We start from the raw sequence: 14,854 nt of genomic DNA, 5'->3' as shown, positions 1-14,854 counted from the left end.
TGAATTAGCCAGTGATCTACTTACTTTAATAAATGAAGTTTAAATTTCAGACCAACAATGAAAATGTCTATTTTCACATTTAAAAAAAAAAACAAAACACTTTCTAAAGTAAAAAAAATTGTTTCTCACCCCTTGACACTTTTCCCTAATAATTTTCCCTTCTACCTCCCACTGAGGTCGTCCATCTGTTGAGAGAAATTTACAAATAATTCATGGAAAAAGCATTTTCTTAACACTTTAATAATTCATCTTAAAAATATTTAAATACTTAATATGAAACTGGATTTATTTTCAGTCATAAGAGGCTGTTAAACTGACAGACACACACTGCAAACGAAGTACAGAGATGCTGCAGGAGTTTCAGCACTCCAGCCACCGCAGTTGCCTGCTGTGCAGGACTCTGCACCCCAGCGCTCATCCCACGCAGGCAGACCGAGCTGCAGGGGAGGCTCTGAGCGCTCCGTGCACAGAAGGATTCTCCCTCCCCTCGTGTTTCTGCAGGGTGGTTACACTACTGCTGCCGCTTGTGCTTATTCAAACAAACTGCTGATGACCTGGAGGCTGAGTCAGCAGCGAGAGATAACCCAGGCCACCCCTCCCTGCCCGGCCCAGGGTCACGGTGCCCTGAAGGCACAGACCCCGCGGCTCCAGCGCCGAGAGCAGCCTCCCTGCGCCCGGACCCGGCAGAAACACACCCCGAACCCAGCACTCCTCTGCCACTGGGCGTTGTCACAGGTAACCAGGGAACCACAGCAGCACCTCTGCTTCTTCCAAAGGTGTTCAGCTTGTGTGGCAAAACACATGATTACATAACATATTGTATTTGCTAATAAAAGCAACACCACTCTTATTTACATACGTAAGGAAATAATAAGATGTAGAAGAATTAGACTCGGTTTGCAAATTTTTATTTTTAATAATTTCTTTTGCTACTGCTTTCCTGAAAGTTTGTATCAGACACTTCAGTCACCAAAATGATAATTTAAGCTGTTCAGATTTTACTGGTTTTCAACTAGCATTTGTTTCATTCGTTAAGGAGTCAGTTCCTATGCACTGATTAAATCAGATGTAACACGGCATCAATGCCAAATAATACAGTTAAATTAGATCCCATTTTCACTTTTTCATTTTTTTTCTAATAAGAAGAAGCAAATACATCTGTCAACCGCATCTTTCAAATACACACATTACAAGTTAGTTACCCTCTGACTGTCTTCCTGAAGTACTACTTCATTAATAATTGCCAACCAGCATATAGATCAGTGCCCAAATGAACTTTCCAATTTCTACTCAGGACTTTTTGCTTTCTTTTTTAAAACATGCTTATTTGTTAAAATCAAGCTCAGGTATTGAGCTTGGTTTGAAGAAAACCCAGCAAGACAGTATTTACCTTGTCCTTTTTCAAAAAATATAATTTTGGATTCTGGAAGAAAATTGGATCCTGTCACCATCATTTCATGGCCTCCATTTACTGAGCAGCTGTTGATGCTGTACTTCTCAATCTGAGGAAGTTCTTGTGCAGATCGCTGAGCTTTAGAAATATTAAGGGAATAATTATATTTCACAATTTTAATCATAATGACATTTATTTTATGATTCTAACTTGAAGAATCTGGGATGAAACTAAAATGACCATCTGTTTACATACACAAATCATATTTGTGTATGATTTATCTTTGCTTTTAAAATTATTTTGAATAATTACATAATTACAGAAAAGAAACACCAAGAAGACGTCTATGCCAACAGTCTCTACTGTTACAGCTAATTCAATTTTTAGTTTAGGAGTACTGGATTAAAAATTACTTCAGTAGTTTCTAGACAAAATGGATTTTAGGGGAAATTCAGATTAAGGTCATGCCTTGATTCCTTAGTGCCAATATTTAACAAATCAACTCTCTAGAAGTTCAGCTGTTCACTAGATAATGCTGTATAGGGAAAGTCAAGGCACAGACTTGTCAATGAAATGGTATCAGTTTTAGAATTAATATTTTCACTGAGATATATCAGCTGCCTCTGCTCATACACAGGCACTACTGAAGTTGCTGTGTGACTGCACTGAGGTAAAGCCCAAACCCTTGTTTTTCCTTTGAACCTCCAAGCTGCCACTTGGCAAGTACCATCTTTACTCAAGAATACATTAATTTTGGCAATTGAGCTCTTTACAAACAGTGCTTTTTACACAATTGCTATATATAATTCTAGCAATAAATATTGTCAGAATGACACTACTACCAACACATGCAGAAACCATGAGCATAAAAGAAGTGTATAAAAGAGCAATCTTACAGCATTCAACAGGTATGGAAGCAGTTTGCAGAGATAAGACTTTTCCACTGGGCTGTGGGATGTGAACACGGAACACAAGGCGCACTCTGGTATTCTTTCTTCCAATATCTGTCTCTCCTTTCCGGAGCTCTATGTCTGAATTGCGCAGTTTCAAAATACCAGCACAATCGATACTGGAGATAGGAGAGAATGGACAGGTGGATCACAAGAGAAATGGAAGGAAATCAATCAAACTACTGCCAAAGTTCACTCTGGAAGCCTTTCTTTTGTTGAAGAATGAAGCTGTTCTATTTTCCCCCACGTTATGGTATTTTAAGGGTTATTTTACATGTCTGTGATTAAAAGAACGCTTAGTGTGGAAACAGCAGCAAGTACTGGTGAAACATTTTGTCTTGTAAATGTCCAGCTGCTGCTTTTCTGAACCTTTAAAAGATTATTTGTTACTGCACATTGTTTAACCTCCAAAGTGAGTTATTTAACATAGTAAACGTCATTTAGAAGGAGCAAGAGACCAGTATTTAGTTCTAGCTCAGGAAGGACTAGAGAATGACAAAGTGTACCCATCAAATCCCAGCTCCTATTCCACACAGTGGTCAATTATTCATATGAGACACACAACCTCGATCACGTAACACATTTGTACGAGAGCTTCCCTGCCTCTCTGCTCCTTTACTTCTGACTGTTCTCACACAGGCTTGTTTTAAGAGATGCATCTCTTCATCATGACCCAGATTTGTGGAAAATACACTAATTTTACAGGATTTTTCTTTCACCTTTACACAATCAAAGCAAATAGAAACTACACATAGCAACCAAATGGCCAACACATGCTGTGATGTACCTGGCTGACATATTATTTTCGGGAAGAAGTGGAATTTCCAACACTTTGGTGCTGGCGATGATGATCTCCTGGCTGGCGGTGGCCACGGTCTTGCCGGTGATGCGGTGCACCTGGTAGAAGGCGTGGGGCCGCAGGTAGCGATCGTCGGCAGTGCCGATGAACATCTGCAGGTTCACCGGCTTCTCGCTGTAGCCCAGCAGCTGCGGGAAGGGCACATGGAATAGCAACAGGTTAGGTGGCTCCCACTGCATCTGGGTGAGCACACTACAAACACACAGCAGTCCAAAGAGTGAGGAGTCAGAGTATTTCATCACAGACTTCTTCACACTCTTCAGTAAGCAGAAAACTGAGTACAGGTATCTGTCACCAAACACAAGGACTGGCAACAATTACTAGAACAAATGAATATCAAAATATTATTATTTTTGAATCTCTCAAAGAGAATTTTTCTATCTACAGAATTTTTACATCAAAGCTATGCTATGCTAGAGGTCTGTTTCTGATACTGTTTTAAATTAACCATTACCAATTTTACTAAGATGCACCCCAGAAATACTAAAGTATTTGAGCTTTTCTACTATGAAGTGGAATAGCAACTTTTATTAAACTTAAGAAGTTTTGTGAATGCAAATGTATCAAGTTAGGACAAGAAAACTCAATTCATATCTAGAAAGTCAAGTGTGGTTTATTTTTGGCAAAGAAAATAGTTTAAAACCCCAAATTTTGCAAATGTTAATTTACATATCTTTCCATATCCCAAATATAACTCTAACCACCAATGCACTCAGTTGTCATAAAATCACCTGCTGATTGAGCTAACTGCAGCAATTCTGGCACAACACTCAAACAGCAGAAAAAAATAAACTGAATCTAGAAGAAAAAGACATTTTATGATAGTACATGGGTAATTTGTTAAGGAAACAAATGTAAACAACAGTAACACCAGTTTCCTTTAACCCCTGCTATTATAAATCTAACGCCTACAGAGTATTTCTTACAAATCCATTTTCCTTCACCTTCCTGCAATTGGCAGATTGATGCAGGCTGCAAGTTATATAATTGCTAAACTGCACTGGAGCAAATTTACGTTTCATTGACTTTGACATCAACTTATGTTCAAACGGGAGGGCGGGCCAGACAGTCATTCTTTAAACGTGGTTTTGTCATGTCAATATTTTTGTCTCTAGGGAGAGTTATTTGGTCACACAACAGTATTATCCAAGCTCTTTACAGAACTAACACTTAAAAACCAAACAAAATGTGTCAATTTAACCTACTTAGAAGAGAAATTTAAGCCAGTAGTCAGCGGCACAAAAGCCCAAAGCACACCCACACCCAGCAGTCAGAAGCTCCACTGCTGGTACATCACTCCTGGCAGGGAGTTTTGTGGACCAAATGAACGCCTGGTTAATACATTCAAGTTACAGCTTGGTCTCTGCATTCAAGTGGCAGCACCTACCAGACCTGTGACTTTTATCAGAGCTTTCACAGTTAAGAATAAAAATTTAGGTTCCAACAGAACTCTGCAAAGTCTTTGTTGTGTCAGATATGTTCTCCCTGGAGTTCTCAGTACAGAAAGAGCTAAATCCAGCTAAAAACCACCCAAACCAAACCAAAATATCTCTTCAGCGACTGAGTAGAGACAGTCAAGATTGTCAGAGTTGCTTCCCATGTAAATAAATGTGATAAACAAGCATTTAGAAAGGTTACAGTAAAGAACCTCCTGTGACAGTGTACTGACAGGCTTCCCTCCCTTCACTGTCAGAAATCAGCTATAAACTACAGGAACATCAGGACCACAAGGAACTTTCCTCTTAATATTGCAATCACAGTGGAGCATAGGGACTGTTACATCAATTAAATATATACACATGGATAAGTTCCTTTTTATGTTTGACGCAGGACCCCGGTATCTTTCCAAAAGTTTCTTTTTCATCAAATACCAAATGAATATTTGAATTTTTTTTTATTAGTCTGAATTGTTTTAGGAGTTTAAAGAAAATTAGGACACATATTAATTTAGCATTACAGCAGCCATCTTGTCACAAGTTCTCAACACTGTGACTCCACCATCCATTTTCCTCAGAGTTAAAATTAAATCTTAACACAATGGAATCCAGCCTAAATGTGACGTTAGTTAAATGTGTTCACTCTAATACTGGGAATTATAAAAATTACAAGCCAAACCTATTCAAAAATTTGACTGACTTCCAAATGCGGTCACTGTGACAAAGCTAATTTCCAATTAAGGCTAATCTTCCCCATGCTGAACAATGGACATGTACACAGCAGTTCTAGACATACTGGTGATACCAGAGATAAGGAAGGGTGGGGGATACTTGTAAAACTAAGCTGGTCTGTCTACAGTGCATGAAGACCATCTTCTACAGAAGCCTACAGAGAGCAGGAGCTCAGTTTAGGGGAGTAAAACATCCCCCATAGCAGCAGTCACATCGGTATTGCCCAGAAGACTCCAAGGCCATATACACTGGCAAGGCAGCAGAGAATTAAAAATGGATATTTGGTATTGCAGACAATTTATTGCTTTTATTCAAGGTTAAGCAGAGAGAAAGAGAAATGCCCTCCCCCCCCATGTAAAGATATAAATATAATCAATGTGTGCAATACCCATGGCAATAAAGTAAGCCAGGGAGTGGGAAAGAAAGAATAACCCCCCTGTTCTCCAGCACAGACTATAGTTCAGGGCCTGACTGCACCAATGGGACCTCATTAAAGGAAACATCCCAGCCTTAAGCAAGCAGTGGACAGGCTGCAGTGTCCCTGTGCTCCCAATAGCTCCAGCCATAGCCAAAAGCCAGTAAGCTCAACAGGCTGTGCATGCTAATGAGACAGCCTGATGTGCTAGTGAAACTCAGGCAGCTGGAGAGATTGTAGATAGAAAAAAATCCAAACTTTTATTACACAAATCCGTGCTTTAGAATGAACATTTCCCCCTTAAATCTTGTGTAATAAGCAAGCTGGCAACTCCAGGCTGACTTGCCATTATTGATGCAATACCTACCTGTGAATAATGGAGATTTACTACCCCAATTAAAATCAGGAAAAATTACTTATTTAGGCATTTTAAATGCATTCCTTTTAAATACAGTTTTGTTCTCATTCAAAAAAAATATTGATTGTTCTTAATTTCATTGACAGCAAAGTGACACCTTCTTACCACCTTGTCTGCTTTATACACAATTCTGTATGTTGAACAGCCCAAACATTTAAATCAGTAAAAAATCCAACCTGCTAATTATTTTTCAATGAAAATAAGTGCTTAATTAACTTGGAGAAAAAATACTATATTTTGTTCAAACACATAATGAAGCCATGGTATCTGTACCTTCAGTTCACCTTAGTAAAGAATATACACAAATAAGAACAGAGTGTCTTTTTACAGACCATAGGTATTTAAATAAATAGCATTTTACAACCTACTGGCAAGTGCTGCAGAATCAGCACCATGAGGAACCATTACAGTAAGGCACTACAGTATCAGTGTGCTCACAATTCAGTCATGGGTCACCTACAGAGGAACAGTAACCTCAACTACAGTTTGAGCCCTAGGAAGGCTTTCAGGTACTCCTTCCAGCACTTATTCCATTAATGTGCAGTATTAGAGCCGCTCACTACAAACAAAAAATTGCTAATTTTACTTTAAAAAAAGATATAGCACTTTCCCAGGAGCAGCAAACAGTGTGCTGCAGACAATCAGTAAGTTACTGCACTGTGTCACTGTTGACCTCTAGAAACCCTCTGTAACAGAATCCTGATACACCACCCACTGCTCTGCCGAGGAAACTCAGCCAAGTTGTTTTTGTGTTTCTATATCGTTTCCATAGCAGAGGTCAGTGCCTGCGTAAGTTAAACTAAAGCTGGAAGGCTAAAGACTGAAGGTCACTACAGGATAAGCCACAAGGGCTTCACGCCAAAGCAGTCCCAGCCGTATTACTACACTGCACACAGGAAACCCCTGCATGGCACTGGGACCTCAGAGCTTTTACCAAGCAACTACAAAGGCAGACACTTCATGAGAGAGTTTTGGATCATCAAGAAATTGTATTTGATGCAACAAAACCACTCCTATATTCTTAATGAACACACGGAAAATCCTTTAAAAATATGTCATGCTAGAGACTATATGGATTAATTTGATCACTGAAAAGAGCACTATTTAAACTTGGAATTTTGTGGCAGTGGCAAGAACCTTTCATTGCTGAGGAAGACAAAGAGGTCACTTTAAAAGGCATCAACCTGGAAAAAATAAATTAGCATTTTTCTAGATTTCATGCAGATTATATTTGGGTAATAGCTGCCTCACAAAGCAATTTTATGCTCTGATCTAAAGAAAACCTTGCAACTTGAAAAGCTTGTGAGAAGTGTCTTTTTAGTCTCTAACACATAAAATTTTTACCTCCTCATCCCACCTTTTTTTCAAATGAAGAAGGTTCTGTCCATGCTTTCCACTTACTGTTGCAGGCCAAGTCTTACCAATCTCTATTCAAGTTAAAAGTAATTTCTTAAGACACACAACAGAGCTTGGGAAAAATATCCAACAGGAAATACATACTTCACAGTAACCAGGTACTTACAGACAACACTAATATACTTGGAAATAGTCTGGGCTTTTGAACCAAAGTATCCAAAACCCCAAATACCTAACAGTGTCACTGAATCCAGAAATAATGTTGGCACTCCACAGACCTCTACTTTCAGTCTTAGAATTTAAGCAAAAACATGGGATTGGGGGTGTGTGTGTGGGGTGGTGGTGGTGGCAGGGGAAAGAATTTCATCAGTTAGGTTTTATGCTCAGCTATCAAGTAATACTATGATACCAACAACATTCAGATAGTATCAAAACATATTTGGTTGTATTTTTAAAGCATTTTTCCTGCAAAACTTCCCAGCATTTATTAGGAAATTTCCATGCTTAATCAAACTTTCTTTGGGGCTTGATACTCATGTTCTGTCTTTCATGTGCCTTTTTTTTTGCTTGCTAATTGAAGATGAAGATTTCAGTGCTCCTTTGCCTGTGCACAATTAATTCACTGCTTATGGCATTACTGGATTGTGAAGTAGGCTGATTAGAAAGAAATCTTTTACATACAAATAGTTCCACCTAAAAATAGGGCACAGTTTTGAAATACAAAGCAAGTTTGGCATAATCAATTCCCTGAAGTTAAATCATCTTCACTAAATGCACCAGTATCTATGCAAAAATCCTCAGCTCATATGTGAAGAACAGGGAAGGAAACTCATCTGTGTAAAGAGCCACAAGCACTTACTAAGCAATAACTTCAAATGGAGATTTCCAAAGCTTTTCAACACCTTGATATGAAAAGCAGTGGTAAATAGTTGTTTTCCCCTTGACAGACTCACAGCAACTGAAAGCATTTCAGTGACTTCTGTATTCCTTACAACATGCCCCAGAGTGGCAAGGTAAGGAGGGCAAAAGAGAAGAATGCATGCCCTGTTGAAGAGGGTGAAAAGAAAGAGCTGTTCTCTTGAATCAGGTACTTTTTCCTTTTACTTTGGAAGACTGAACAAAATATGGTACAGTTCACTATGAAACCTGAACAATCCTAAAGGAAAAGAACCTTCACTGCTTAAGTTTCAGTCTATTTCAAAAGTAAAATACAATTTCTTTTAAAAACCAAACCATCTAAATGTTTCATCCTCTGAGAAAAGGGAGACATGACCCATGAGCCTGGAATCTTTCAGACAGTGGCATCAGAGAGGCACCAGTGCATGGCTTTGATCAACTGAATTTTTTTCTACAGTCATTTCTCCACAAAAATTTCCCTTTTGAGTGGTGTGCAGTGACTTTCAAAAAGAACTATGAGGATTGCTGGGTTTAAAAGCTGAAGGGCTATCTGCCAAGCTGAACAGCACATCTATCAACCATGACTTGGAATGACAAGTAAGGGATGACAAGGATCCAAGCGTACGAAGATGAACACAATTTAAAACAAAAGACACCATGACTAACACCAGTGATACAATTTATTGTGGATTTATCAACAGCTGCATTTTGAAAAACTTGAAGCAAACAACGGGCATGAAATGAAGAAAGCAGAGTTCAGGGAAGCTACTGCAAGTCCAACTGACCACAGCCATCCCTTGCAGCCCTGCAGAGGTGCACGGAGTTCTGACCTATTATCTCCAGTGGACTGCTTAAAAGAGACTGCAGAAACTGAAGGAAGGAAAACTCCATTCAGATTTATCATGCAATATCCCAACCACTGGCTCAGAAAGTCTTAACAATACAGTGGAATTCTTTTATCATTTCATTCTGATTCTGCAGACGTCATCATGTTACAAAAAGTTAAATGTCTGGTTTTAAAGTTCAATATGTTGAACCAAAACATCTATTTCAGTTCCTTCCCAAAATGCAGTGCTATTTTCTATCACTTGGTTATTTGGTGCACCTTTCCATCAACAGAGAAGAAAAAGCACACACATCAGAAAAGTATCTTGCTTTGTCTTTTGTTAAATAAGCCTTTTGTGTAGACTGACTTGAAGGCTTTAAAATAGTACAGACCTTTGCAATTGTGAATAAAACAGAGAAAGATAAAAGGAACAAACTTTAATAAACTATTAGGTAGGGGCACAAGTCCAATTAAAAACATTTTGAAGGTCATCCCAAAACCAAACAGATCCTGCAAAGGACTAAAGCAAAAGAATAATGGCAAGTATCAGTTCATTATTTGTCATGGTACCATGTGTTTACACATGTACAGAACATTCTTCAAGGTTTAAAAACTTGGATTTCTATTTCTGAAATCTCACACTTTTACCCACTCACTGCTTGCAGACAGGATTGAAAGTATTTTAAATACTGACGTCAGGCATTTTCAAGGTGTTTTAGACCTGTTCCATTTTACACTATGCAAAAAGGATATAATTTAATAGCTAAAATAGTAGGCTAACACACAGTGCAGAATTGCCAGTCCCATGTAACCAGCCATCAAACTATCCATTTGCCACACTCTTGAAAAAACAGGTGCTATTCCTGAAATACCAACTCCAAATGCTAATTATGCTATGGAGAGTTTTTGGACAAGCATTGCTGGGATAAGATGAGGTTATTCCCACATAACCTGTAGAAACAAAAAAATTTAGTAAACCTATGATACAAAAAGCAGATGACTGTTTTTATTGGTTTTCACACCAATTACTTCATTTTCTAGAGTGAGTAGATGCATCACTGTTGCTATCTGTTTTTGGGATTCTGAAGCAGAAGATGCCTAAATCAGCGAACTGTTCTTGAAAGAGACATAGTTTTAGAATCTCATCCAAAGGTTGATGTTTTTGCCAGTATAGCCCATTAGACAGTTCACACAGGCTGAGATCTACCTTCTGCCTTTTAGATTTATTGGCAAGTTGCTGTCACCAATCAACAGCAGGCAACTAGAGCTGGGATACAGCCTGCCTTCTGGTGATGGACAAACCAGGAAAAAATTCAAGACAAAAATGAAAATTAGAGTGAAAGGCAGGAAGAATGGGAAGGGTTGCAAAACACAGAACAAGTGTGCTGTTTATTGGACATAGAGAAGAGGGAGAATTCCAATATTATACCTGATATTCAAGTTGTTACATGCATTGGCCACAGAGAACAGCTGGGAAGAGGTGACAGCCACAGAATTACAGACCAGGGAACATACACTCATTTAGACAATCTTTTGTTAATTTATTTTTATCAGATCATCTGACATTGCCTGGATAGATCCTCTCTTGCTGGTTTCTGCCATCAGGACTCAGGCAGAGTTTGACAGGCTTTTTGAAAACACATTCCTGTCTCAGACCTTACAAAGCAGTTTGAAGTAAGTTTATTTCTGCTCAATTAGTTTACTTTTCTTCTTCCACTGCTGTGCTTGTCATGACTTCAAGCTCTGTAATCACTTTAAACAGAGCTGATACTGCATCTCTCTTTTACAGGTCTCCATGAAACCTCACAGAGAAGACGACTCTGCTTGTCAGTGACTAGCAGTGTGTAGCCACCTAAATAAACTGGCTTTTTTAAATATTGCTTTCATTTTTGATCTTACATCCTTTTTTCAGCTGCAGAACTGCTGGGTTGTCCATATGAATTAGACAATGCTTCCCCTCTTCTCTTACTGTGAATCTCCTACAGGAATAATTTTGCTTATGGCAGAGGAACAGAATGATTCTATCCTTAAACCCTTTGCAGTACAGGAAAAAGACACTTCTGGTCCAGGCAAATTCTTAACAGCTACCACCACTCCAAACCTACCTTGCATACATGGGGTGTAAATGGATTCTATGCAGTGTCTGTTGCAGATACATCAGCTGTAGAACCCATTACCCCATCACAGTTCATACCCACACCTGCCTCCCACAGTGGCCAATGCCCCCAGGACAGACACTCCTTGCACACAGAATGGAGCTAAGGGGTAGCTGTGAGCCCACAGTCCCCCAGTGCATCACTCTATATGGTTGCAAGATGACCAGCATGGACATCACCTTCTTCCCTAGCAACAGGAAAAAAGAGAAGAGGAAATTCTACTTGTGCACAACACAGCCATTATAATTTACTACCAAAAGAAGTCATTAAATTTAAAATATTTGAGCTCAGAAAATTGCAGAAAATTACATGAGTAGCAGGAACATAATACATAAAACAAGTTTGCTTATTTTAAAAAGAAAAGTTCATTTTAGAGCAGAAAACTAAGGTACAAAAGTAAAAAAACCCAAACTATCCCAGAGAGATTCTTATCAAGTACCCACCTGCTCTACAAGGCTTTTCTGGTTTTGATCATAAGCATTATTCAAGTGAGATCTCATGAACCCTATCAGTTCAGACAGAAGTGAAAGCTCATTCTAGCAAATTTTAAGTGCAAACATTATTTTATGTACAATTGGACCCATGAGAAGGGTGGAAATTCAAGCAGTGATGACTGTTCACTTAAGAGCTGGATAAAATGTGACAGCTACTTGTTTAAAAGGCTTCATAGATGGGTGAATTGCAGACTGTAACCTATGAATAAGAATGATAAAAGTAGGGAGTGTTCAGAGGCTGGCTGTCTCCTGGCAATGCGCTACAAAATTTCCACATCATTTGGATGACAAAAGCTCAACATGCCAACTTTCTTCTGGCAAACCATTCTGCTATATTATTTATTCCTTCCCTCTGAAAACCATCAGCATTATCATGCAGATTCTCTACCAAGGTAAAAGAAACTGTTCCAGATGACAAGGATTAGCTGGAACATAGTCCCAAGAAAGCAGAGCTTAAAATGAAAGGTATCTGCTACTTACAACCTTTTGCATTAAAAAAGGCTAAAAACAAAGGAACATCATTATAGAATTAGCTTTCTTAAAGTTAAGAGATATACAAAGCAAAGCATGATGCTCCACTTATTTAATTTCCTCCCATTTGGAAATAAGCTGATTAAATGTACTCACAACAGATGATGCCAAATTTGTCAGAAGCTTAGTGTCCTAGCAACAGGTGTGGTACAGTATTAGTAATAGATTAATGACATGCACTAATACATTAAAGGCTTGAAGCCATGTACTATCTTAAAAATCTTTATTTTAAATAATACATCAAGTGCACATGTAGAACTACAGAGGCTGCACAGTTTGGCAATTAAATATTCCAGCTTTCTATAAAATAATGTTCAAAAGCAAAACAAGTTGTGTAAGAAACAAAAGCGCAGAGGCCTTCAGGCACCCAAAGATGTGGCAGTTGGACTTGACAACTGCTGTAGGTCTGTTCCAATGAATTTACCCACCTCCTTTCTCATCTCTGACACTGGTAAACACACAAGTTATTTTACACGGGAAAATGCTGAGTACTTTACTGCAATGATCACGCACATGAAGTGACTGCTCTAAAGCTAAGAGCACCAAAAAGAAAAGTCAGAAAGAAGAAGTAATGTGTATTGTGACATGGATTTCTGGAATAAGCTTCCAGAAGTACTGAAAAATATTTCAGTTAGTATGAAAGTAAAGTAATATTCACCTGCTTACAAATATTTAGTATTACCTTTTCCAAACTTGGCCTTTTTACTTGACTCTTTTTCCCGGCAGTAAGTAAAAAGTAAATACAAATCAATGCTTTGTTTCATAACAACTTCCAATCTCCTATCAAATACAACAATTAATTTCCAATCCAGCTGGAAGAGACCAAATTGCAAAGTTGAATGTTGATTTACATTTGCATTCATTTTAATTTAGAGAGGCATAGTACAATGCATGTGTTGAAGCATGGGACTTGTCAGACACATAAATGCCATCCTCATTTTTAAGACAGCATTCTTGTATAGCAAGGTATTTCACAATTTCAATGCAAATAAATAGCTTTTAAAATCATTGGTATAAGCCACCCACTACAGATCTGTTTCTTCTAACAGCGTTACTGCAGTTAGAAGCATCCAGTACTGCAGCTTTGAAGCATCTAGTTCTGTAAGCAAAAGAAAGCCTACGTATTTGTCAAATCTTACAAATATCAGCGTAAATTCCCTTAATGCAAATATTACTGCAAAACATAAGCACCCAGAGGAAAAAAAATAAACAATATTGAATGCAGTTCACAGCAGTTCAGGAAAGATTTGCTTTGTGAGCTAAAATCTCTCAGGTTTCTGTCCTCATTAATGATGTGTTACATTCCACTGCAAGCACCTTGGCATGTGGAAGTTGTGTCTACTTGTCCTCCACTGACTAAAGCAACACAATACTCCACATGAAGGCCAGTTTTCCAATCCCAGCCTAGTCGAGGCATCCTCAATTTTCTCTAGTTTGTAGCATACACTTCCCTAAGAAGCACCTGACCCTTGCCTCTACTGTGCTAAGAAACCCTGTAGGTCTGACAAAAGGAGAGTTGCAGCTGGTTAGGACACAGTATTGTGAGAAGAAAAACACTGAGCAACTTTGCAGGGAACATGAAAACTGGATGAAGAGTTCAGCTTAAGAACTGAAATGGAAAAACAAGGAAAGACATTCAAGAAAGAAGACGGGATGCAGATAACCAACCCTTTTCAGAGGGAGAGAAAGGAATGATACAAAGTCTTTAAGAGGAAAAAAGGTATAATGAAAAAGTTCAAGGTAATCTATCAGAGAAGAAACAGTTTAATAAACAGCCCAAAGAATATGATTAGGAGTCAGGTTGATGGAAGAAATCATCAGATGAAGAGCCTGGAAAGCAGAGGTTACTTAGACAAATTAAGAACAGCAGATCGTCCAAGATGCTTAAATTCTGCTAGTATATCTTCATCTATATAGATGAAATGTAACAATGTAAATAGAGTGCGACACAATTCACTTGCCAAAGGAATAAACTATAAGAAGGAAAAATGATAACATGTTTATACTACAGTAAGAGTAGGAGAAAGAATGGAGACTGATTATGCCAATCCTATCAGCACTTTGCATCTGGTCTCCAATGGTAATGAAGAAGAAATATATATAAAATACATTTTTAATGTATAGACTGTAGCAAAAGATTTAGGACTAAACACTGACTGTAATTTTATTTTAAAAGAACATGAAATATACTGATTTGGAGGAAAAGACAAAGCCTGCTGTAACCTTCATGTAATTGGATTTTTCTCCCCTCTTTGTTTTATAAAGATTTTGTAACTGTTATCTGATTTGACTTATAAACAAGCCATTAAATTTTGTCTTAACCTGGCTTGGAACTAAGATAAAGACCATTAAGCAACACTGAGGTAAGTAAAGAGACACTGCTTTCACCGA

General features: G+C 38.3%; 1 protein-coding gene across 2 annotated transcripts in view; it reads right to left on the bottom strand.

Annotated features, from left to right (window-relative positions):
* Window positions 1-14,854, bottom strand: part of NFATC3 (nuclear factor of activated T cells 3) — a 64,169-nt gene that overhangs the window by 23,231 nt on the left and 26,084 nt on the right. For both annotated transcript variants that reach the window (XM_058845718.1, XM_058845717.1), the window contains exons 4-7: window positions 3,131-3,330; window positions 2,290-2,462; window positions 1,391-1,531; window positions 130-185 (exon numbers count right to left, since the gene is read on the bottom strand). In XM_058845718.1, the coding sequence (XP_058701701.1) occupies window positions 130-185; window positions 1,391-1,531; window positions 2,290-2,462; window positions 3,131-3,330 (570 nt within the window). The remainder of the gene's footprint in view (window positions 1-129; window positions 186-1,390; window positions 1,532-2,289; window positions 2,463-3,130; window positions 3,331-14,854) is intronic.

Source organism: Poecile atricapillus, chromosome 10, assembly GCF_030490865.1.
Source record: "Poecile atricapillus isolate bPoeAtr1 chromosome 10, bPoeAtr1.hap1, whole genome shotgun sequence".
NCBI classification, from domain to species: Eukaryota; Metazoa; Chordata; class Aves; order Passeriformes; family Paridae; genus Poecile; species Poecile atricapillus.
The sequence above is the reverse complement of the archived record's forward strand: the minus strand, read 5'-3'. Positions and strand labels throughout refer to the sequence as shown.